The following is a 26,550-nucleotide window of genomic DNA, read 5'->3' on the forward strand; positions in this document are numbered from 1 at the left end:
TGGATTGTGATGAATTGTGTGAGCCCCAATAAAATGATTAAAAAAGAACAACATAAGAACAATGTTATATATACATATTTCTCATTGAATTGTAACTAATCCTTATGGCTTTTATAATAAGCTGGCAGACTAATTTTCATGATCGTGTATGAAATGTGAACTCTTTTTAACTCTTTAGCGAAGGGCATGTTGTTAGTTGCGATCAAGTCCGTTCAGAATCATGACCCCATGTATCCAGAGAAATTGAAGAGTGCTATCCACTGCTTCAGTCTGACATTGATTTAAAAAAATGGAATCATGATGCATTGATAATTATTGGTGATTGGAATGCAAAAGTTGAAAACAGAGGAAAGAACAATAGCTCGAAAATAAGGTCTTAGTGATAGAAACGACTATATCTATGTGAAGAAAGGATGGAGAAGCTCAATATCAGCAGCTAAAACCAGACCAGGGATTGACTGTGGGACAGACCATCATATTTAAGTTTAGATTGAAGCTGAAGAAAATAAAAAGTCCACAGGAATAGAATACAACCTTGAGTCTATCCCACCTGAATTTTGAGAACATCTCAAGAACGAATTTGACACATCAGACATTAATGACAGAAGACCTGATAAGCTGCGTGATGACTTCAAGAACATCATACGTGAAGAAAGCAAAAGATCATAAAGCCAAGAAAGAACCCTTTCCACCTGCTCCCCCCTCCCCCCAAGCGCTGCTCTGGTGGCACCGTACTCGCTTAGAGCTGTGGGCTCCTCCTAAGCTAGCACCACCGCTGTCTCCCTCTAGCCCCCATCATGATCATCTACCGGGACCTCATCAGCCATCATGAGATGTTCTCCGAAATCTACAAGATCCGGGAGATCGCAGACAGGCTGGTCTGGAAGTGGAGGGGACAATGGTCAGTAGGACCTAAGGTAACATCGCTCATTGGTGGTAACGCCTCTACTGCAGGCCGGCCCCCATGGCAATGGAACAGAAAGCACAGTGGTCACTGGTGTTGGTATTGTCATGACCCATCATTTGCAGGAAACCAGCTTCACAAAAGACGCCTACAAGAAGTACATCAAAGACTACATGAAATCCATCAAAGGCAAACTTGAAGAGCGGAAACCAGAAAGAGTAAAGCCTTTTATGACAAGGGCTGCAGAACAAATCAAGAACATCCTTGAAAATTTCAAAAACGACCAGTTCTTTCTTGGTGAGAACATGAATCCAGATGGCATAGTTGCTCCACTGGGCTACTATGAAGACAGTGTGACTCCGTATATGATCTTCTTTAAGGATGGCTTAGGGATGGAGACATGTTAACATGCTGGGCAACTCATGACCGATCGATCACCTCTCATCCTAATTGCCTGCTGTTCACCCACACGACACCAGGACTTAGACAAACGGAACTGATGTCATTGGGAGCTCTTCATTTACTTTTGACCTTGATTTATTTGGAGCGGAGGCCTTTTTTTTTTTTTTTAGGGAAAAAAACATGGAGGTTGTCTGAAAATAAAATATATTTAAACTGAAAAAAAAAGACAGGAAGGAAGAGATCTGCATGGCTGTCAGAAGAGACTCTGAAGCTTGCTCTTGATCATAGAGTAGCGAAGGCAAATGGAAGAATTGATGAAGCTGAAGATCTGAACAGGAAGTTTCAGAGGAAAGCTCGAAAAGACAGTCATATGTAATGAATTGGGTGAAGACCTAGAGTTAGAAAACCAAAAAGGAAAAACACACTTAGCATATCTTAGAGTCAAGGAAAAATTCAAGCCTCGAGTTGCAATTATGAAAGCTTGCATAGGTAAAATATTGAATGATGGAAGAATGATCAGAAGGAAATAGAATACAGTCACCCCCACCCCCAGAGGGAATGAACAACAGGAAAGTGGGTGAAGTTAGACTGGATGATATAAGATATGAACATAATAACTTATAATTTATCAAGGGTTCATGAGGGAGGGAGGGAAAATGAGCCAATACCAAGGGCTCAAGTAGAAAGAAAATATTTAGAAAGTGATGATGGCAACATATGTACAAAAGTGTTTGATACAATGGATGAGTATATGGATTGCAATAAGAACTGTAAGAGCCCCCAATAAAATGATTAAAAAGAAATAAATACACAGAGTCACTGTACCAAATAGGACTAGTTGATATTCAGCCATTTCAAGAGGTAGCATATAAGCACGAACCATGAAACTGAAAGAATCTGCCAGGAAATTTAGACGACCACTACTTGTCAACTGACTCAGAGATCTATATTTGTATCCATTCCAAAGAAAGGTGACCCAACAGAATGCACAAATTATAGAACGATTATCGTTGATATCACTTTAGTAAAATTTTGTTGAAGATTATACAACAATGGTTGCAGTTGTAGCAGTACGTTGACAGGGAACTTCCAGAGGTTCAGGTTAGATTCAGATGAAGATATGGTCCAGGGGATGTCTTTGCTGCCATCAAATCTTGACTGAAAGTAGAGAATACCAGAAAGATGTGTATGTATGTTTCATAGACCACACAAAGCCATTCAACTGTGTGTATCATAACAAACTACAGCTAGCCTTGAGAAGAATGAGAATACCAGGAAACTTCATTATGTTCATGCGGAACGTGTGCATGGATCAAGAGTCAGTTGCGTGAGCAGAACAAGGGCATACTGCGTGGTTTAAATTCAGGAACGATGTCAGAGTGGTGTCCTTTCACCGAACCTATTCAGTCTGTATAATGAGTAAAGACTAGCGTTTGGCAAGAAGAATATGCTATCAGGATTGGGGAAAGGCTTATGAGCAGCCTGCAATTTGCAGACACAATGTTGCTTGCTGACAGTCGGGAGAACTTTAAACACTTGCTAGTAAAAGATGAAAGATTGCACCCTTCAGTATGGATTGACTCATTGTAAAAAAGACCAACACCCTCACAACTGAACTAATAAGTAACATCATGATAAATGGAGAACAGATTGAAATTGGCAAGGATTTTGTCTTGCTCAGATCCACAATCAATATTCACCAAGCAGCAGTCGGTCAAACATTGGATTAGGTACATCTACACAAGACCTCTTTTTTAAAGGGTTGAAAAGCAAGGATGCTACTCTGAGGATTAAGGTGCACTTGACCCAAGCCATGGTATTTTCAATCACATATGAAAGTTGCATATTAAATAAATATTGAAGAATAATAGATTCATTTGAATTATGGTGTTCACCAAGAATTTTGCCAGTACTATGGTCTGCCAAAGAAACAACAAACATCTGTCTTGGAGGAAGTACAGTCAGCATGCTCTTTAGAGGCAAAGATGGCAAGACTTCGTCTTGTACTTTGGTCTTGTAATTGGAGAGGCCAGTTCCTGGAGAATGATACCATGCTTGGTAAAATGGAGGGGCAGCAAAAAACCGGAAAGCCCTTGGTAAGATGGATTGATACAGTGTCTGCAACAATAGGCTCAAAAATAGAAATTATGAGGCGGGTGCGAGACCTGATGGCATTAATTTTCTATTTTATGTAGGGTCACTGTGTGTCAAAACCCACTCAATAGCACAATAACAACAAGCTGTCAAGAAAAGGTTCTGGTGGATTCTGATGTCAGGCATGTGACAACTCGCTTTAGACTTTAATCACTTTCGGACCTGTAGAAACCAAAACAATGACTTTTTCTCTTGTAACTGTAGTATGAGCATCAATCTATCACGTATTTAGTAATATTTTAATTCAAGTTGAGAATGGGGTGGCGTTAGACTGTCAGAGTTAAAAATGTGCATGGAATCTGAGTTATATATTTAATAGCATTTTCTCTCTCTCAAATCTTTTTATTGTGGTATATTATTACAAACTAAAATCCTTTGACAGTACTCTGCTTAGTTGTGAGCAGTCATGTTTCCTAGTCCTTTCACACATCTTTATAAGAGCTCTTCCAAGTGCTCTGTTCCCTCTCGGGCGTCTCCCTTTGCCTGGAGCAAGGCAGCTTCCATGGCCTTCGAGATAAGGTCATTCAGAGTTCACTGTGGATCGACCATGCGAGGCTTTCTGTGTCTGCACCTTGGTGCATTCATTTGTGTCTCGGTCTGTTGAATTCAAAAACGTATTCTAAGGAGAATTTTGACTTTGCTTCCTCTGCTCATTTCCAAATAGGTAAGGGATATTTTTATATCAATCTAGCTCCATTTTCTTATAAAGCTGCTTCTATTTAGCAGGCAGTATATGAAAGCTCTGTGGGCGAAAAATGAGGCTTTTTGCTTTCTCAAGGATTTAGCCTCAGACATTGTCGGGGGCAGTTCTCCCTACCCTGTAGGGTTGGTATCAGTCAGAATTGACTCAGTGACAGTGGGCTTTACTTTTCATATGGTATATTTTGCATTTTGTCAGAGTTCAAACTCAGTCTCATTACCACCCACTATTTATCAGCTGTTGGCTGAGATAAAGTGTTCAGGAAATATTGTTTAAAGGATTAAAGGACACAGATCCTTCCTTTCTCACAGACAGGCTGCAAGTCACCCCAGAACTAAGTCAGATTTAGTCAAGAGCTGGGTACGTTGTATTGTATTTGACCTTTATTAGTGTTGCTTTTACTGGAGTACACTGATACCACTAGCCTGTAGTAATGGTGGTGATGAACAGCTTTCTTACTGAGTCTGTTGTCAGCCATTGTTTACTTCATTACATAGCTTCTCCTTTCCGGAGCCCCACTAAGCGCCTAGCAAGCTTGGGCTGTTCCTGGTGTGTGGGTGTTAATGCATTGCTTGTCTCACTGGCTTACTGACTGGGTTTCTTTTTCATAGTGGTTGTTCAGAATCTTGGAATCAGTCTGAAGGATCCCCCCCAGTAAATGTGTATCTATTGTGGCCTGCATTTTTCTACCTCTATTTGCTTAAGTGCATTTTTATAAGCTTTGTGAAGTCCTTCTCTAGAGCAGGGTGGGGTGAAAATAAACCACCAGACATTTCTGATTCTAGACTTAGTGTAGAGGGACTTGTTTAGAATCTTAACATAGTGCTTACTGTGTATCAGGCGTTCTATTAAGCACTTACTTCTATATTAGCTCAGCCTCTTCTTATAAAAGCTTGTGAGGGTTGGTGCTATTACTGCTCCAGTTTTACAGACCAGAAAACTGCGACACAGCAGTGAATATAGGAGGAACCTAGTACTCAGACCCACCTAGTGTGGTGCCAGGCTCTGTCCTTTCCCACTGTTCTAATCGGAAGAATAAACTGCGTGAGGTTGGAGGGGTTATTGTAGAAGAAAGAACACACATACATTCATCTTTCCCACTTTCTCGGTTTTCTCTGGCAGGTTTTGTCAAGTTTATAAAATAAGGGACTAGTATTTATAGTTGCTAAGTTGAAATTCGCGTTAATAAGTGGCTATTGTTCGTTTGAGTTGGGTGGTAGTGTGCTTTTGCACAGACGTATCCATCCAGATCTTCGTAATTGCTTCCACTGCATGGCAGAGAAGGCTTCATCTTAGTTGTTCTGCCCGTGAACTTGGCCCACCGTCATCAAATGCACTTGGACTGCTTGTTTTAAATGACAGGCTCCTGGACCCTATTCTGACGTAACGAACCAGAATCTCTGTGGGGGTGGTCCTGCATGTGCACTCTCAATAGCTCTGCTGGGGCGTGAAAATGGTGATACACAATGAAGTTTAACAACTCCTATTTTAGAGCTGACCTAGTGAAGATTGAACTGGAAGTTCTCAAATTTTTAGAAATACACTATAGGATATCCTGAAGAAGGGCTAACAATATAGTAGATCTAAAACCACATTTTCAGAATTTCCAAGCACCTTAAAATTATAGCTATAGGTTCTGTTATTTGCCACAAGGGTTTACTCGCCTGGTTTATTGTGGTTCCATCTGACTAGTTAGTCCAAAGGCCAGCCCACAGTAGGCCTGACGCCAGAGTTGGAGTGGTGGGAGATCTTTGCCAACTATTGGCTTCAGTCTGGAATGTTTGCACTCATTTCTCAGAAGACTCTTATGTTTTAAGTTAGGATATTACTAAGATTTCAAATGCGTGCACTCTGTGATGCATTAGTTCTGTCTCCAGCAATTTACCCCATTGCAGTGTTTGGGATTTGGGGGGCAGAAAGACAAACTTCTTTCACTGAAGCATGACTGTGTAAGTAAATACCTGTAGGAATTTTGGCTAAATATTGGCATAATGTACAAAAGAAATAAATTATATCTTTTGATTAGTATATTATATAAATCACATTGTATTATAAAATTTACTTGAATGGTTTTAGCAATATTGCTACTCTGTAAAGAAAAAACCATTTTTCTACTTAATATGTCATGTTTATTTTAATTTTATAACAAAAAGCATTACGTTACTATAAATATTAAATGATGTGCTTTAGGGGCTGATTATTTAGATTAAAACCTATATTTGTAAAGCCAAAAACAAAAAAAAGGAGGGAAAAAATTGCTTTTCTAACTTTGTATTTAAAAAACCTATATGTTGCTATTTTAAAAGTCAGCTTTTTTGGCACAAGTAATACTTGTGCCTTGTTTCCAAATGAAGAACTAAGTGAGATAAATAGAGAGCTAAATTTCAGACTATTTATAAACATTTAGTCAGGAGCTAATTACTTCCCCACAAAAAATAACAAAACAAAGTCCAGAAAATTGGTTGTTATTATTACTTTGTTTTTTAAAATATGAGGAACATTTCTATACGTACTATGTACACACAAGAGTACTTCAAAACATTGATTCTTTTTTAGTCCCCCTTACACATTCTGTGTGTATTTGCATTTGTATGCATTTCCATTTGTCCAATGCAATCTGAATATCATAGGTGATTTTGAAGCAAAAGCATTACATTGTTATACTCTATTAACTTGTTATATTGTATTGTACTTACTCTGTTTGTTTTTATCCAGTCATCCATTTTGAGTACAAGTTAAACAGTATGTGACTAATGGGGATAAAATATATATATTTAACCCTGTCATCAAAAAAACATTATGGTGACTGCTGGTATTGACCTGAATAATAAATGCCTTAAGTGGTTGAGTCATGAGCCAATTTATCTGCTTATTAAAAACTCACTTGAAAGTTCTCAGATTGGCTTCTTTTACAGAAAATATTTGCATATCCTTGCATGTGTATGTTAGACACAAAATTGAAGCAGTAATTATTGTTGCCTTTTATAAAATGGGGCCCTAAAACTATTCAAGCACAGAAAGTGCTCGCATTCAGATGTACTCAAAGTGATACATTCCAGGATGTTTATGGGTGTGTGTGTGTGTTTTAAAATGTGGGAGGCGCTGAAGGAGGCACACATTTTAATGCCCACCACTACAGGACTAAATAATAGTGGTGCGGTACTGCAAATACAGAAGCACACTAGCTGTCTGTGCCTGTGTGAAAAGCAACTCGCACAACAGTGTGTAGATAATGTGAAATTGGTGTCCTAGTAGTGGGGGGGGGGGGTTGGGGGAGAGCTGTCTGGATGCCACACTGCTAACAGTGGCTGCTTGAGGGACAAGGGGTGTGGTGGGGAGGACTTGGAAGGTAGAAGGAGATTGATGTTTACATCTTACCTTTTAAGTTGTAGTGTGGCCTTGCTGGTAATTATTTTTAATGGTGAGCACAATTAAAATTGTTTATAAATCACAACGAAAAAGGTTACCACTGTTGGAAGCACTTATTGTCTCTTTTACAGTTTCTGATTATTAGATAATAGTTCTTCCCATACAAGGAGCTCTGGTGGTATAAATAACCAGCTAAATGTTCAGCTGCTGACTAAAAGGTGGGCAGTTTAAATCCACACAGAGTCCACAGAGACTGGACTTTACAGGAAGCAAAGTTAAAAAACTGCAGCAGTGTGGAAAGAATCTGTCCAAGGCTATGGGTGAGCAAGCAACCAGATTTGGGTTTAAAATTCCCACCGAGGATGCCTAATGCACGGCGACTCAAGACTATCATGTGTGTGCCCTTTCTGTGAACGCCTCCTTTGTATGACAAGTTTAGTCCCGCGCTACCCTTATGAATGAACATCGTTGAAAGTGTACCAATCTCCAACTCTCGTTTTGGTCCAGTCACCTAAGTTGGTAATCCTTACAAATCAACAGTCCAAATATTTTGGTCTAAAAATTTGTCCTATACATGTATGCTTTCTTTTTTCTCCATAGTGTTTTAAGTTTTGTATCACCAGCTGAATTAATGGAAATATCAATACAACTATCAGTGTGCCCCAAGGGTATAATTTATAATGTCTTCCAACAAAATAATAATATCTTTAAAGAGTGAACAAGAGACATATATAAACCTTAGATAAACGAATGGATTTTGAGCTCGAACTTACTTGTAACCCTAATCGAAGAAAGGTTAGTTTTATGACATGGCCCTGCTTAATACCTTCTTCCATGAAGTGATCACTGAAGATAGTGTTTGGGCGGGGTCCGGAGTAGGCAGCCCTCATTTCCAGCCTCTTGGGAAAATAAATGACTTATTGAAGTATGCATCTTCTGCCCCAACATTCCAAGGATCTTATCTTTCCAGACCAAGGTTGTGCAGCCCCTGTCCCAACACTACCCAGGGGTCCTCAAACTACGGCCTGAGGGCCACATGCGGCCCGCCCAGGGTATATCCAGGCCGCTAGGTATTTTTGCCCTGTTTGCAGTGTGCATAGGAATTTGTTCATAGTTTTTTTAAAAAAAACTTAAGTCCAGCCCTCCAACGGGTCTGAGGGACACTGAATTGGCCCCCTGTTAAAAAAGTTTCAGGACCCCTGCTTCAGGGAGTAGGTTGGCAAACAACAAAGGCACTTTCCAAGGATCACATCCTGACTCAAGGTCCTGCAGCTGCAAGCAAAAAAATCTCCCTTCTTGTTGTCAGTATATACCTCCCTAGCTCGAGCCCTATATATCTCCCACTGCCTCACCGAGAAGCTGCGATTTCCCTGACCTAACTCGTTGGGTCTCGGAACCTGCCCTGGAGCTCAAGATGCTTCTGTCCCTTTCTCTGCTCTCCCTTCCCTCCCATGAGCTCTTTCCATACGCTAATAAAGCCACTGTCAACCTCACGTTCTTTGTCTCAATCCTATCTTCGTTCGTGTCTCGGGTGCTATAGCAAAGTGTAGTGAAGAAAGCGGATGGTGCCTGGCTATCAGAAAGAATAGCATCTGGGTTCTTAAAGGCTTGTCTTCAAATAAGCAACCATGTAAGTGAGGCATCAACTAAGCCCACACAGGAAGCATCCCAGCTTCTGTGATCCAAGCATTGTAAATAATAAAATCCAATGGTATTAGAACCTAAACCCTAAACACACAGTTTGCAGAAGGCTGTGGATGACAGTGAATGCCCCAAACCCATTCATAAAGTCCCCCATGCTGTTTAAGCCGCAGGTGAATCCCCTCTGACTGTGGACCCAAGGATGGGAAAGTTCTTAATATCAGAGTATGTTGTTATAGGGCAAGTACTGTAGTTTACTGAGATCAAAGTATGATACCTTGTCATTTGATCTCTTGATCCAATATATCATTGTTCCATTTTTTAATATTTTCTTTGTTTTCTCTTGGGTTTTTTCTGTTTCATTCTGTCATTGTTCTTGGACCATTTGTGTTTTGTTTTGATTCAGTATGTTTTCCTGTGTATGAAACCCAGGTTGGGTAAACCTTTAGAGACAGTTTGAAAGGGATATAGCAGGGGAACTTAGAAATGGAGAGCTAGTGATGAGTACAAGGCAGAAGTAGTATCCTGGAATTCATAGTGGTTGGTGATGGTCGCACAACTCTTATGAAGGAATGTGATTGAACTAATGAAGTGTATATGCATGAGTTGTATGTTGGTGAAATTGTCCAAAATAAGTAAGCTAATTTAAAAGAAAAAAATTTTAACTGCAGTGAAAAACCCTGTGGAGCAGTTCTACTTGTCACAAGGTTGTCTCATGGTGAAAACTGCTGGACAGCACAGCAGCAGCAACTACTTGTGTTTATAATAGATTCAGTGAGCTCTTAAAGTCAGGCAGTATGTGACGATCTCTCTGATTCCCAGGGCCTAGCCAGTGTCTCCCTCCAAAGAACTAAACTGCCATCTAATTGATTCTGACTCACAGCGACCCTATCAGTCATGGTAGAACTGCCCTTACGGGTTTCTGAGACGGTTTACAGGAGTAGAAAGCCTCGTATTTCTCCCAGCAAATGTCTGGTCATTTTGAACTATATACCTTGCAGTTAGCAGCCCAATGCATAACCGCTGTGCCACCAGGACCCTTAGTGTCTCTCACAGGAGATTCTTAAAAAGATTTGAATAAAGGCAGAAGGTAGGGGTGACATATCTATAAGATATGTAAAATGAATAATTCAGGTAGTATTTATTAGCAGGTTTATGTCATCTTGTGTCAAGGCACTTGCCTTTGATTGGATTAAATCTATTAATTTATTTTCCCTCTAAATTTTATTTGAATTTGACTCTTAGGTCTAAATTATCTGAGTTTATATTAAAGTTTTGTTAAATATTAGCAATTATATAATTACATACTGAAATTATACTTGGTGATTGTCTTAATAACCAACTGCATAGCCACTACAACATTGCTTAGAAAAGAAATTCACCAATTTGGGTTTGTTTACAGAGTTTGGGTAACAATATAGGTGTGCCACATAATTTGGTATTTTTTTCTTAATCATTTCATTGGGGGCTCATACAACTCTTTTTTTTTTTTGACAGAGTGAGACAGTGAGAGTGAGTGAGTGAGGCAGTGAGAGTGAGTGAGTCAGTGAGTGAGAGTGAGTCAGTGAGAGAGTGAAGCAGAGAGTGAGAGAGTGAGAGTGTGGGGGCTCATACAACTCTTATCACAATCTATGCATACATCCATTGTGTCAAGCACATTTGTATATTTGTTGCTCTCATCATTCTCAAAACCTTTGCTTTCTCCTTGAGCCCTTGGCATCAGCTCATCATTTTCCCTCTCCCTCCCCGCTCCCCCCTACCTCATGAACCCTTGATAATTTATAAATTATTTTGTCATATCTTACACTGTCTGACGTCTCCCTTCACTCACTTTTCTGTTGTCCGTCCCCCATGGAGGAGGTTATATGTAGATCCTTGTAATCAGTTCCCCCTTTCCAACCCCACCCTCCCTCCACAGTATTTTTTTCCTTTGCCCCTCAAAATGAATCCAATCAATCAATAAAAATATTCCCTCTTAGAATACAAGGAAAGAGAAAAATACTTAAATCCCCCACCACTAAAGGGTAATACAATCTCTTATGTAAGATGCATCTGATTAATAACCTTATTATATGGCTTCTATCTAACTCTTCTTAACTGTTCCCTTTCCCTTAGGACTCTGATAACCCTGACCTTCGAGACCGAGGCTATATTTACTGGCGCCTTCTGTCAACGGATCCTGTCACTGCTAAAGAAGTAGTTTTGTCTGAGAAACCACTGATCTCCGAGGAAACAGACCTTATTGAGCCAACCTTGCTAGATGAACTCATTTGCCACATTGGTTCTTTGGCCTCTGTGTACCATAAGCCTCCCAATGCTTTTGTAGAAGGAAGTCATGGCATCCATCGCAAACACTTACCAATTCATCATGGAAGGTAAGCAGGAAAACTAGGTCTGAATGAAAGGTGACTGACTCTCACTTAAGACAGAGTTGGCCTTCCCCATGCTTTTATAGCTTGAAGGAGAACTTGCTGTGCATTTGCAAACCTACCACTCCACTGCCCTCGGGACTCCCTCTGAACACCGACCACATGCAATATGAGAATAGCTCATTAAGAAAATTGTCGTGGCCACCATCTTTTAAGCTGGCTAAGTTTCCAGTACAATGAAGTTAGAAATATTCCTAGAATTGAGAACTCAGGATGGGTGTGGGGAGCCCTTACCTGAGGGTGCTTCAACAAGTTCCTGGAGAAATGGATTTAAAAGATCATGGAATTTTTCCAAAACGTTTTTGAAGCCCCTGAGTCTATAGGTTATCTTGATCCTGTGACTGTGCTTAAAGTTTATGGATAAAGTTAGCGGATATTCCTATGTTGTACAGCTAATTGTGAAATAGTGTTTGCGGAAATGTTTTGTCAAACTCACCTATTTTCTATATTCGATATAGTGTCAAACCCACCTATATACTACATAGGTAGGATATAATTCTTCAGTTACCTACTGGTATGCCTTTTCACCAAAGGAAAATGATTACATTACATTAGAAAGGGAATTCTTCTGGAAACAGACTCTCAGGTAACATAGAACTCGTGCCTTAGAGCGATCCTAAAATCTTTATTAGGGAGCGCGAGGGCTCTAGTAAACTCTTAGGATGAGTATCCTGGAATGTTTTCCGAGTTTCCTTTACTTCATTAATCATATTAAACTTTAATTCTAAGTAGACTTATCCCAGATTGGTTATAATTGGGAATTTCGTACCGCTGTCTGATTTATATTACAATTTTAAGTGGTTCAGGAGTGATCAACACATAGGAATTATTGCTGTGCAAATTTATGTAGTCTACATTTTGGACTCTTGTAAACATTGTGAACGGAGATAAAGAAAAAATAAAGGGCAGTGCAAAGAAAAGATGATAAATCTTTTATTAACTTTCAATTTTGTTAAATGTTTGAATTGAAGGCAGGTGCTGTGAATTTTGAATCAAAGGAGACTTGTTTCATATGAATAGTGCTTATCCACTGTAACTAGGCAAGCCAGTTAACATCCTCTGGATACAAATGTTTAACTTCTAAGTACATATCCCAGTCTGTGCTTCCAGTTTTGTTATAGGTAGATTTTCTGTAGTACTTTGTCTTTTTTAACCATAGTAATTGGAATTTTGTACCTGTCTAATATACATTGAGATTTTTGTGCCACTTAATTTTGCATTGTCTTCTTTTGTTCCTTAAAATGAAGCCAACAAATAAAAATATCCCCTCCCTAGAATACAGGGAAAGAGAACCAGTGTTTAAACTTGGCCCCACAAAAGGAATGACCATCTCTTATATAAGATTTGTACCCAATTAACGGCCGTTAACTTGCTGTTACCCTCACTGTTCTTGTGTGATTCCTTTTGGAATGAGCTATTTGTGCTTGTCTTTTATCTTTGTTTTTAAAGCACAAATGCAATGCATTCCCATTTAATATAAAGGGAGTGATGCATAGCTTCAAATGGTGTGGCTGGGACAGTTCTGGACATTGACTCGCTCTCCTTTGCATCCTCGGGTTAATTAGAGCTTATGCCTCTGACATAAAGCACTAATACTCGGAAACCTTCTTTTGCCTCTTAGAGAACTGTAAAAGACCTCGCTAGATCTTTTAATATCAGTTGGAAATACAGAGGTCCTTTTTACTTGGCTATTGCTTACTGTGCATATGCTTAACAACTGCTCCATGGGAGGGAGGTGGTAAATAGTCTGATTTAAGAAAATCTCACCTTTTAAAAATATCACAGGGATGACAGTTAATTTCCTGTGAGTTCATATGGGGAAAGCTTTTATATTAATTTTCATATATATATGCATGTATATATATATATATATCATTTAGAAAGATGCACAGTACTGATTGACCAGCTTCTTAACTTTCAGAAACTACAATATCATTTACCTCCTTTCATCTTAACTCATTTTCTCATATATCCCTTCCTTTCCCATTATAGTGAAAGAAAATATGTGCACCATTACCTATTCTGCCTTCTATTTAGAGGTACCAATAAATCCAGGTGTGATGTCACATTTCCTAAGTGGCACTTGTCAGAAGATGATAGAATTTCACGGGTGGAAAATACCTGTAATGGAAATTTCATATATTTCTTGCCAGGTGTATATATATAATCATGCCTCCTTTTGACATCTTTGTTTATATCTGGCTCCCCATCTAGATGCTTCTCATCATGGCTTCTTGAGGCTTTTTTCCTTCCAAGTCATTTTTCTGAGGTTGTTTTTCTCTCGTGTCTGTGGTTCCATATTCATTCTCTTCTGTGATCATTAATCGTGGTTGTACCACAAGGTCATTCTGAACTTTTTCTACTTGTGTGCTTCTGTGTATGATTTCTTAGGGAACTTCTCAGGTAGCCACAGCGACTGCGAATGTATTACAGGGGTTGCAGTTTATTCTCTATTCTCATTGGATGCTCACCGTCAGAATTGACTTGATAGCAGTCAGTTTGCGTTATGGAGAATTGCTAACATTTCATTGATTGTAAACCTTGTCTCCAAGAGGTTGTCACTCATGTGCAATTAGAATTGGAACCAGTACTTGATCTCAGTTGTTTGATTCTAGATCCCTTCCCCTGACCACTGTCTCGTACCCTTCCCCATTGCTGCGATGCTTTTATCAGAGATGTGTCTGTCAATGTCTTCCCAAGTCTACATTGCTAGTTCTGACGAGTCTCTCTGTTTTGACTGCTTATTGGACTCTGCTGTTCATTTTCCTTACTTGAAACTTAACAAAAGTGAGCAATAGCGTGTTGCCTTTTCTATCACCTCTTTACTTTCCACTATGATTATTAGGAGCACTACTAGTCTTAATATTTTCCCCATGCCTTCTTTTATATTCCAAGTATTGTAGAAATCTACCTTCATTGTTATTGTTAGGAAAACACTTATTAATTGAATTTTTGCAGTGTATTTGTTACTTCTTAAATGTAAATCTTAAAAAGCATGCAAGATAGTATAACAAACTCAGGATCTACACTCAACTTCTGTTATTATCACTATTTTGCTAATCTTGTTTTATTTCTCATAGGAGTGTGAAATATTTTTACTCAAATCCCAGACATCATATAATTTCATCCATAATTACTTCTTTACTTGGTATCTCTAGCAGATAGGGACCTTAAAAAAAACCCAAAGTCTAATAAAGTTACAAATATTTCCTTAATGTCATTCAATTTCTGCTCTGAAAACCTTCAAAATTTCTCAGTTTTCCAATTTCCTTTTCTTTTAGGGTTTGTGTGAGTATATAGCCTTTTCTTTCTGTAAACGTGTAGAGAAGAAGTCAGTGAAGCTTTCTGGGCCTGGGATTGTCTTTGTGGAAAATTTTAAATATATTGATGTACGATCCAGCATGAACATTTACATATGTATACATTCATATAACTGTGCCCTGGTCAGATGTAGAATATATATTTCCAGCACTCTAGAGGGTTCCTCGTAACCATTTGGTCTCAGTAACCGCTCTAAAAGTCATCGCTATTTTCTGGCTTCCATCATTGTCCATTAGTTTTGCTCTGTCCTGCGCATCGTGTGAGTATAGAGCCGTGTAAAGTGTACTCTGAGATCTGCCTTGTTTCAGTCAAGATAATGTCGATGAGATTCATCTACTTTGTGCTATCAGTAGTTGGTTTGTTTTTTTTTACTGAATGATATAGTAGTTCTTTATATGCATATAACTTGAATACAAATCCTGTGTCAGATACACAGGGAGCTTCAAAAAGTTATGGAAAATTTCCATTATCTTTCGGTTCCATTTTCCCATGAAAATGAATATGAAGCCCCCCCCTGCATATATTACGACAATCCTCTCCTCCCTAGTCTTTGGAAAATAACTTTTTCCAGCTCTCAAGGACTTGTTTTAATGTCCTCCAACTTCAACCTGAATTTACATAGAAACAGTTGATATTGAGCTGCTCTGTGATCTCTTCACACAGAGATTTGATTCCTCTGAAAATCATCTAGCAAAGTCTGTGTATAGTTGCCACTTAAGTTGTTGAAAAAAGGTATCTGCAACAAGAAGTGGATGGCTTGTAAAATTCTGTCATGTGATTTTTCAACTTCAATTTTGTTACCAAAGCTGTTTTCCCCCTTCTGATCCTTCCTTTTTGTTTCCAACGTTCACACTCTAATTACCAATAATTATCAATGTACCGGTATCTTGATTGCATGTTTGATCAATTTCAGACTGACGGTATCAGTAGAATTCATTTTCTTTATCATTAACTTTAGTGGTTAGTATATAAGTTTGAATAACGGATGTATGAACTGGATTTCCTCCTGTGTGTATAGATATTATTACTAATTCTTTGTACTGAATTCCTCTAGAATTTGCCATTTCCAGCATAGTGAACCATGTGATTATCTGATTCAAAATGGCCAATACTAGTCCATTTCAGCTCACTAATGCTCAGGATATAAATATTTATGTGTTCCATTTCATTGTTATGACTTCCAATTTTCCTAGATTCATACTTTACACATTTCACTCTTCAATTATTAATAATTATTTGGAGTTGTTTCTTTGCATTTTGAGTCTTGCCCCATCAGCAAATGAAGGACTCAAAACCTCGACTTCATCTACCTCATTATGATTGACTGTACTTTGAGAAGGTAGCTCTTCCTCAGTCGTATTTTGAGTATCTCTAACCCAATGAGGTTCATCTTCCGATATTAAATCTGACGGTATTCCAGTTATTCATAAGATGTTAGCTAGTTAATCCATCAAAGTAGACAGCTTATTCCATCTTCGTAGTCTCTTAGTCTGGAAGCTCCACCTTGGGCAAGCTTGCTGGTGTTTGAAATACTGGTGACATAACTTCCAGTATCATAGCAACACACAACAAGTGGTGGCTAGGCTACATAGTAAATGTTTCTTTTCATTTTTATCAACTATATTTTGATAGAGCCAAGAGTTTCGATCATTTTTAACAATAACAGGTTATAAAATAACCTGTCAATACCAGGTTATAAAATAAGAGATGTGCGGGGGTGGGGTGGGGGGGGCCCTCTTTTTTTAAATCATTAAGTATCTTCTTATGTACTAGTTAGGAATCCTGGTTGTGTGTAGTAGTTACATGTTGGTCTGTGATCCGATAGGACAATAGTTCGAAATCATCAGCCACTCTGCAGGAGAAAGACAAGGAAGGCTTTCTACTCCTGTTAACGGTTACAGTCTTGGAAACTCACAGGGGCAGTTGTACTGTGAACTCTGGGGTCGCTATGAGTCAGTATTGACTCAATGGCAGTGAGCTTGTTCTTTTGTTTTCTTGATGTACTCAGTGATAATGACTTTCTCTTTTGTCCTCTGTGTGTGTGTGTGTATGTGCAGCACTGATGCGGGCGACAGCCCTGTTGGCACCACCACGGCAACCAACTTGGAACAGCCTCAGGTTATACCCTCTCAAGGTGACCTTCTAGGGGATCTTTTGAATCTTGACCTTGGTCCCCCAGTCAATGTGCCACAGGTGTCTTCCATGCAAATGGGAGCAGTGGATCTCTTGGGAGGAGGACTAGATAGCCTGGTAAGCATATTTCTTTCCTCTTGTGGTAATTGTTCGTTCTTCATGTACTAGAAGGCTTGATTCAGCTTTTTAGAGCTGGAAATTTTGACGAACAATAGTGTCCTTTGATAGTGGACCATATTATTTGTCCTTAGAGAGTTATAATATTGTTCATCATTGGTATAGGATGTACCTGCAAGAATATAAGATGATTTTGTTGCCTCCTTCAAAATGGAATTTTTCGTGTTTAATCCAACAATTATTCAGCAATCTTAATGTTTAGTATCCATTCCAGAGCTGATTATTGCTTTCATTTCTTAACTCTGGCTATCCTCTAAAAATTCCCCATTTGTTCTGAACAACATTAAACTGGGCTCAAAGAAATTGTCCTATGTTGAAGCTTTAAAAAAGTTTTAACATTTTGTCTATTGGTTTATACCTTGCCTAATTCTAAAAGGTTTTGAAGCAGCCATTTGGATATAAAATAAGCCTTTACTGCAGTTGGGAAGACTGCTTGATTGGTTCTTTTTGACTCTTGTCCACTTCTTCCTTACCCCTCAATCTTCCAATTTAATTAGCTTCCAGGATTCTAATACTAAAAGGCTCCTGAGTCCATAGTGTTTGTGAATATGTGTCACCAGTAGGAACCAAGATTATTTATTGTTGTTACACAAGATAAATGAGAGCTATTAAGGTTGACCTTTCATTTGTGGAGAGAAGACCAGGAAAATAACAGGTCTCATTATCACATGGTTCCCTGCAAGCTAGATACTGATTATATTGGAATTAGACACTTTTAGCTCCACACAAATAAGATGTTTGTTGATACAGTGACTATCAAGCTGCCCAACAAATTGATTAATTTCCAACATCAGAAATTGGGAGGCATATGCCATAGATATGAAAATATATATTCTCAGATCACATAAAACAACTTTGCTTTCTGCTGTATACACTAACATCTTCTGTTCTACTTCTGAGCAGGATTGTGTCTGGGGTTAGTGCCAGCTAGTACAGGTGCAGTTATGTCATATGTGGCAGAGTATAAGGAAACGGGAGTGTAGTCACATCGCTGGGTTGTGTGTTTTACTGATTGAAAGTCATTGCTTCCCTACGGTCTCATGCTCCAACTTTTATTGACACAAATGAACACTCTTGTCTTTCTTAGCAATGTAAACATTTGCCTTAGATACTCGTATCTTCTGTGAACAGTCTTAGCTATTCGTGAGGATCAGAATGGCTTTCTATGTTCATTTTTATTTAGCCTCCATGTAGACTCAGAAGTCTAACAAGAAAAGTATTTAAATGGTCGGGCAGGTTCCCAGGGATCCGTTTATATACACATATACAAACAAACTGGCGCTTCCTGTTCTGTAGATACAGTAACCAACCATGAGTTGAATATTAGCTTTTTCCTCACGTTTCTCCTATTAACAACCCTTCTTAATAATTTCTCTTGAATAAATAAGTTAATTAATACATTTCTCTGGTGGCAAAATACAAGTGAATTTGTTGAACCTAAAAAGGCCAAAGAAAAATTAAACTGGATACATGGAGGAAGAAAGGGCTCTTGTGATTTGTTTTTCTTTTTTTAGTTCTTGCTGGCTCCTAAAATGGATTGAGTTTTGTGTGTCTGTTTTGTGTAGCTGTCAGAATTTGTCAGAATTGCTGCAAGCACTACTTCAGATAAAATAACTATTGTTAAAACCTGCTTGTGTAATCGTAGCCAAAGAGGCAAGTGCACTTCTTTAGTTTGGTTTGGTTTGGTTTTCAGGGATGGGGACTGAGTTGTTTTTCCAATGGAGTTTTGTGGGTTTTGGGATTTTTTAAGGAGTTTTTAAATATTAAAATATATAGCTTTTGTTATGTAGACCCAGTAATGTACTACATTTTTTCTTAATTTGGGATATCTGTTTAGTATTCTTAGTCTTAATAGCCCCAAAATAGTTTACATGGATATTTCTTCTGTGTATTTTGGGATTTAAATATATCCTAGAAATCAAAATGTGAGTGAGTGAAAGTACTTATTTTTTCTTTGTATTTGGAAATGGTAAGTTTACAGTCACTGCGAGAATCACAAGGCCAGTGTAACCTGACTGTGTGGAAGATGAGTTTCTAAGACCGCAGTGGACTTTACCATTTTATAAATGTTTTCATTGTTCCTGTGCACATTATCTAAAGAGGGAATTTGTAAAGCTGTCTCTTAATCTATGTCAACAGAGACATCTCTTCAGCGAAGGCTTGCTTGCACTGTCTTGGACTGTGAATTCCACTTTAGTTGGCCGGTAGCAAGCAGTCTGCATTTCTAATAAACTCTCACAAGCTGCTGCTCCCTGGACCACACTTTGCATAGTAAGGGTGTGAGATAACTGAGCAGTCTGAACTGTTCATCATTTGTTTTTGTGCTATTAATATCTGGTAAACACAGGTGCCTTCTTCTCCAGAAAAAGAATAAACTCTTGAAAGAAAGTAAAATTTCTCTTTCTTGTAGAAAATTTTTTGTAGCCCCTCAGTTTAGGGCAGGAAGGAATAGTCCCACCTGCCCTAAACTGAGGGCTACAAGACATTCTTTTACATTATTTTTTTAAAGATCTTTCATTGCCTGGTACAATTTGACCCATTTCCCCTTTGAGACAAGGCTCAGATTTTAATTCTGTGGTTAGTTCAGTAATCGTTTTGTTTCCTTGTTGTTACACAGAAGGGTAGTGCTGTTAAGTAGAGGGAATTGCATTTAAGGCTACAAAACAAGCTATGTATAAATTGCATGGAAAACAAACTTGCTCTATAAACTTTCACTTCAGCCCCAATTTAAAAAATAGAATTAAAAACAAAATTTTGAAGCAGATTACCACATCTTTTCTGGAGTGGCTGCTAAACACAAACTGCCAGCCTTTCCGTTTGCAGCTGAGCATTTAATCACTGTGTTACCAGGCTGCCAGTACTACATTAGAACCGTATTGAAAAAACTTTGATACTGCTTAGGCCCAACACTCCTGCAGTTAAACTATCTCTGGGAGGCAGGGTCTAAACTTGGTATTTGTACATTACCCAGGTTATATTAACTTTGTGGCCAGGATTGAGAACACTTAAAATTTCAAATAGAGTGAAAGCTAAGTGCAAGAGCTGATCCTAAAGACAGGACAGTCACTTTCACAGAACAGCTGTGCGCTCTTGTCGCTGCACATTCTCCTGGGGGAGCCTCCTTGGCACCTCTCTGATCCAGCCTCTCTGCCTTGACTTGGTTTTTTTACCTCTCTAGAATTTTTCATTATGGTTTTCTGTTAGCCCATCTATCAGAAATCAGCCAGAAGTTGACTTTGACAAATTTACCATTTATATTTAGTTGCTCAGTTCCAATATCTTGATATTGGATCACTTTCCATAGAGACTGCAAATTGGGGACTTTTTTTTTTTTCTTAATTAAAGTTTAAAAAAAATACCTTTTTTGAAGTTAAATTGTGCTTAATTTATTTAAACCAGGAAATGTCTTTCTAAAAACAGACTTTGAGCACAAGGACCAGTAAAGAATGTATCTGAAGAGATTGCTATCAGTCTCTAAAAAACTTTAACTGTTTTTTAACAAGACTGCTCACCCATTTGCTGTTCCTCTTTTAACAAGATCGTTTTAATCATCCCTTTACATATCCTGGCCATCCTCCCATTAGATTTTATTTTACTTATTTTCTTTCATTGTCCATTTATGAAAGAAGATGAAAATCTAATAAGGTTGGGCTCTTTCTAAGAAGCCCTGGGGCTGCAGTGGGTAACTTATGCATTGAGATACTAACTGCAAGGTTAGCAGTTTGAATGCACCAACCACACCCACCTCCGGAGAAAGATGCCACTTTACTCCCATCAAAAGTTAGTCTTGGATGGGGGGGGGAGGGGAAAAATGAAGAGCGAATACCAGGGGCTCAAGTAGAAAGCAAATGTTTTGAGAATGATGAGGGAAATAAATGTACAAAAGTGCTCAACACAATGGATGTATGTGTGGATTGTGATAAAGAGTTGTATAAGCCCCCAATTAAATGATTTAATTAAAAACAATTTTTAGTCTTGGAAACCCATAAGGGCAGTTCTACTCGTCTTAGAGGGTTGCTATGAGTCAGAATCAACTCGATAGCATTGAGCTTAGTGTTTGGCCTTTTCTAGAACTGTTGTATGTTTCAGGGACTAATCACCCATTATTATTAGCCACAACACACCTGAAGGTTCAAATATTCTGTCAATAATTGTGATCCTCAATCTAACTGAAGGTGTGACAGCGGTGTTTGCTGGGACATAAAGCAAACAGCCAGTTGTACATGCCCACATGCCTGTGATTCTTGATGTGACCTTTCCTCAATAATCTTAAAGCATTTAGGCAGAGCGGCAGATTTTTAATGGAATACTTACTCAGCATTGAACTCGCATCACAATGAACATTCTACATAGTTTTTTTTATTTTTACTTCAGTACATATTCTTTTTAATCTCTTTACTAAAACTAACCCGATCCTTATTTTACCTTTGCTCTTCAGCATATTCCTTTTGCTTATATTCCACAAGTGATTTCCTCTTTTTGTTATTGTAAATGTGACTGACTGTGCCTTTATGTAGAGTAAATTCAAGTAATATATATTACAAGGTTGATATCTTCCACCTGTAGAATCAGTAGTATGCTAATTATGTAGAATTGTTTCTTTGTTGTAATAGCTGTGTGAAGGAGCTTCAAAAGGTTTGTGGAAAAATGGAATTAAAAGATAATGGAATTTTCCCCAAAGTTTTCTGCAGCCCCCTCATAGGTATTTTGTCATTATTGTTGTTTTGTACTTTTATTATTGTTTCTTTTTAAAAATCATTTTACTGGGGGCTTGTATAACTCTTACCACAATCCATACATCCATCCATTGTGTCAAGCACATTTGTACATTTGTTGCCATCATCATTCTCAAAACATTTTCTTTCTACTTGAGCCCTTGGTATCAGCTCCTCATTTTCCCCCCTCTCTCCCCACCCTCCCACCCTCACGAGCCCTTGATAATTTATAAATTATTATTATTTTGTCATATCTTCCACTGTCCGATGTCTCCTTTCACTCACTTTTCTGTTTCCATCCCCCAGGGAGGGGGTTATATGTAGATCGTAGTTCCCCCTTCTACCCCACCTTCCCCTTACCTCCTGGTATCACTATTCTCATTATTGGTCCTGAGGGGTTTATCTGTCCTGGATTCCCTGTGTTTCCAGTTCTTTTTTTTTTTTTACATTTTATTTCTACTTTTTTTTTATCGTTTTATTAGGGGCTGGTGTTTCCAGTTCTTGTCTATACCAGTGTACATCCTCTGTTCTAGCTGGATTTGTAAGGTAGAATTGGGATTATGATAGTGTGTGTGTGTGTGTGTGTGTGTGGGAGGGGGTATCGCTGCTGCTTAATGTCATAAACTGCTTGCCCTAACTAGTGTAACTTTTCCTTTGATAGATCCTTCTGGTTTGGTGTCAGGTGAGAGATGACCTGATGCACCACATGTTGTAGAGACACAAACCCAAACTCACTGCCATCAAGTCAGTTCAGACTCATAGCTACCTGTAGGGTAGAACAGAACTGCCTCTCTGGGTTTTCCCAGGGTATAAATCTTTCAAGGAGTAAGAAAGCCTCCTCCTCCTCCCAGTTCTAGGCTGGGCTATTGAAACTACTGACCTTGTGGTTAGCAACTCTTCCCCTGGGTCACCAGGACTCCTAATAATTCTGACCTCTGTAAGGATTGCTAAAATAACAATTGAACCTGTCAGCAAAGGCCATGGCTAAATTACAGCCCTGTATTCAGCCAAGGTGCTGTGCATTATTCTGTTTAGATAAATGCTGCTATTGTGCGTCAGAAATGGAAAGGGGGCATTATCTAGAGTGCCCTTTCTCTGAGCTGAAGACAGGCTTCATGCTAGAAATGTGCTTGTGCCCAGCGGGAGTGAGTGGAGTGGAATACAGGCACAGCTGAAGCCACTGTTATGTTTTTCAGAACCTCCCACCCTGTTTCTTACAGGTTTATGCTTTTTTTGGTTTTGTTTTGTTTTGTTTATCCTTTTCATGAGCTATTTTTGTAATAATGTCTTTAAGCCCACAAAAAATCTATTATACATACAAGCTTTGCAGCTTCATATTTCTTCCTCTGGAGAATCTTGGCAGTGATTTAAGAGCTTAGTTTTTAAAGTAAGTATTGGTATATAGAGAACTTCATGAATTGGGGCATAGTTTTCCTCAGTAAATTCTCCTGTGCTGTGCATCTTTTGTTACCACCAGAGGTTTAGTGGTGGCTGGCCTCAGCCTGTCTTGGAGAACATTTACCCATTGTTGAATGCCTAGTTATGTGCCAGTCCATGTGTCAGAACTCGGAATTTCTAATCATGAAAACCAAATTATCGCTCCTGCAAAGAAATTAGTGTTGTGTTCTAGCTTACAGAAAACTAAGTTTCATAGCTAGTAAGTCACAGATTTGGAATTTGAACCCAAGGCCTCTTAAAGAATTCAGTGTTTGTACTCTTTCCACTATTTTAATGATTCTTCCCGTTTGTTTAGAAAAAAGTGCACAGAACTTTGGTCCTTCTCAACCCTGGGCACACCGTTTCAGGAGTGCGCAGTAGAGTACAAAGCACATTTGAGGCTCAGGTTAGACGTGGCTTGACATCCCGCAGTTTCAGTTTTACATGCTGGTAATTAAGATAATCACATAATAAACATGAGTGTACTATAGCCTACAACTTAAAATGCAAGACATATTTGCCCTGTACAAACTTTTATGCTAGTGTTGTCTGGAAGAGGTGTATGAAAGTTAGAGAAGGACAGCTTATTCATGTGTGAGCAGAGGAACCTAGTTATGGTTGTACACCTCTCGTGGTAAAAGGAATAAGGTTGTTCATCACACCCTCTGTTAAGCAGAGCTGATTGCGTGATGGTAAACTCAAACTTAGCGCCATAAAGTTGGTTCCAACTTACAGTGGACAGGGTAGAACTGCCCGCGTGGGTGTCCAAGACTAACTCTTCACGGGAGTCAAAAGCCTCCTTTTGCTCCAACAGAGCAGCTGATGGTTTTGAACTGCTGGTCTTGTCGTTAGCAGCCTAATGTGTAGCCCGCTACACACTGACAGGACTACTGAAACTGTAAATTGTAGTACTTTGAGGGCAATTAAATGACGTTGAGGGGAGGTTTTTCTGCTGAAAACTTGTTATAACCTTTCTAGATAACACATTTCCTCCAAAGAAAGGAATTTCGTCTGTGGAAGTTTATTTTAACCCCAATTGGTTCTTTCCATACTGACGCTATCTATGGGACAGGGTAGAACTGCCCCTGTGAGTTTCAGAGAGCTGTTGACAGGAGTAGAAAGCCCTATCGTTCCCCTGTGCAGACTTGATGGCAGTGAGTTTAGTGTGGTTTGGGTTCTTTTCATGTATGTTGGCACAGTAAATACAGTGTAGTATGATTGATCTAGACCAGTAGTTTTCAACCTTCCTAATGCCTTGGCCCTGTATACAGTTCCTCATGTGGTGGTGACCCCCCCCCCCAACCATACCATTATTTTTATGGCTACTTCATCACTGTCATTTTGCTACTGTGATGAATCGTCATGTAAATATCTGATATGCAGGATGTATTTTTATTGTTACAAATTGAACATAATTAAAACATAATGATGAATCACAAAAAAAATATGTAATTATATATTGTGAAATATTTATTTCTAATTAAAAATAAATGTAATTTTGTCTTGAAGCATGGTGTAGCATGGGTAACAGTCTTAATATAACAACAGTAAACTACATTGCTACGTTTTATGACGTATGCATAGAAAGCCAAGGTCAGTGTGAAGGTTGAGATAGGTTCTTTCTCACCAGATCAGCATATCTGCATTTGGGCGGACCCGCCTGGAAACAATAGATGATCAGTGTCTAGATTCCTAAGACCATTGGAAATATGTGTTTCCGATGGTCTTAGTCAACCCCTGTGAAAGGGTTGTTCGACCCCAAAGGAGTTGCAGCCCACAGGTTGAGAACCACTGATCTAGACCTTCTGGTAAATAATTTTGTTAATCTCTCTCTTTCTCTCTTCCCTTTGTTAAAACCACTGAGTTCAAAATAGAATCCCCAAGAAACAATATTGCTAGTAACCTATTTATATGTTAACTAGAATATTCATTTAATAAATACTTAAGGGTTTACTCGATGCCAGGCCCAAGTCTATAGTTATGAACAAAAGAGTACTTGCAAACTTACATTCTATTCTAGTAAGGCATCGATAGGGAACTTTTTTTTCTGCCAAGGGAGTCCCATTTGGATATTTATAACATCATTCACGGGCCATACTGGTCAAACATTTAATTAACTTACCCTAATGTAGTGCCTGCAGCTTTTCAATGAAACATGTGATGTTAGTTGGTATTCATGATTTAGCTGGCCTTACATGACCTGTGGGCCAGACATTCCCCAGCCCCTGTACTAAGGGAAGCATATGATAAATAAGTATATATTCTTGTATTGCTGTTTTTAGGTGCTGTTGTGTCTCGCCTGCTATGTCCACAATATACTACCATCCTTCTAAGGAGCATTCTGGGCAACTTCTTCCAAGACAGATGTATTTGTTCTTTTGACAGTCCATGATACTTTCAATATTCTTTGCCAGCACCATAATTCTCATGCATTGATTCTTCTTCTTCCTTATTCAGTGTCCAACTTTTACATGCATGTGAGGGGATTGGAAATACCCTGTTTGGGGTCAGGTGCACCATGGTCTTCTTAAATGACATCCTTACTCTTGAACACTTCTAAGAGGTCTTGTGTAACAGATTTGCCCGATGCAATTGATCTCTTGACTGACTACTGTTTCTGAACATTGATTGTCGATCCAAGCAAGATGAAATCGCTGACAATTTCAACTTTTCTCTGTTTACCGTGATGCTACCTGTTGGTCCACTTGTGAGGATTTTAGTTTTCTTTACATTGAGTTTTTATTGATCATATAATCAGCTTCTTGGGTTATTTACTAAGCATACAGATAGAAAAGTATGGTAAGAGGATATAACCCTGATGCACACTTTCCCTGATTTTAAGCCACACAGTTCCCCATGTTCTGTTCAAATGACTGACTGCCTCTTGATCCATGTTCAGGTTACGCGTGAATACAGTGAAGTGTTCTGGGATTCTCATTCTTTTCAGTGTTGTTCAGTTTGTTAGGATCGACACAGTCAAATGCCTGTGTATTGTGAGTAAAACACAGATGTTCTGTGCTAGAGGCGGTGAGTGAGAATCATGCAGGGTGCAGAGCTTCTCGCTAGGGGTTTTCTTTATGCAAAAATGATGTTTGTCTGACCCGAGAAACCTGGCCATTCTCAGGACTAGAGCATTCTGTTCTCTGTCCCAAAACAACATAATCTGTA

At 38.8% G+C, this 26,550-nt stretch overlaps 1 protein-coding gene across 2 annotated transcripts in view; it reads left to right on the top strand.

The window, feature by feature from the left end:
- AP2B1 (adaptor related protein complex 2 subunit beta 1) overlaps window positions 1-26,550 on the top strand; it is a 129,939-nt gene that overhangs the window by 45,129 nt on the left and 58,260 nt on the right. For both annotated transcript variants that reach the window (XM_004706968.3, XM_004706970.2), the window contains exons 13-14: window positions 11,286-11,545; window positions 16,978-17,170. In XM_004706968.3, the coding sequence (XP_004707025.1) occupies window positions 11,286-11,545; window positions 16,978-17,170 (453 nt within the window). The remainder of the gene's footprint in view (window positions 1-11,285; window positions 11,546-16,977; window positions 17,171-26,550) is intronic.

This window comes from Echinops telfairi, unplaced genomic scaffold (assembly GCF_000313985.2).
Source record: "Echinops telfairi isolate 266 unplaced genomic scaffold, ASM31398v2 ScPeMD7_7458;HRSCAF=8496, whole genome shotgun sequence".
Classification (NCBI taxonomy): domain Eukaryota; kingdom Metazoa; phylum Chordata; class Mammalia; order Afrosoricida; family Tenrecidae; genus Echinops; species Echinops telfairi.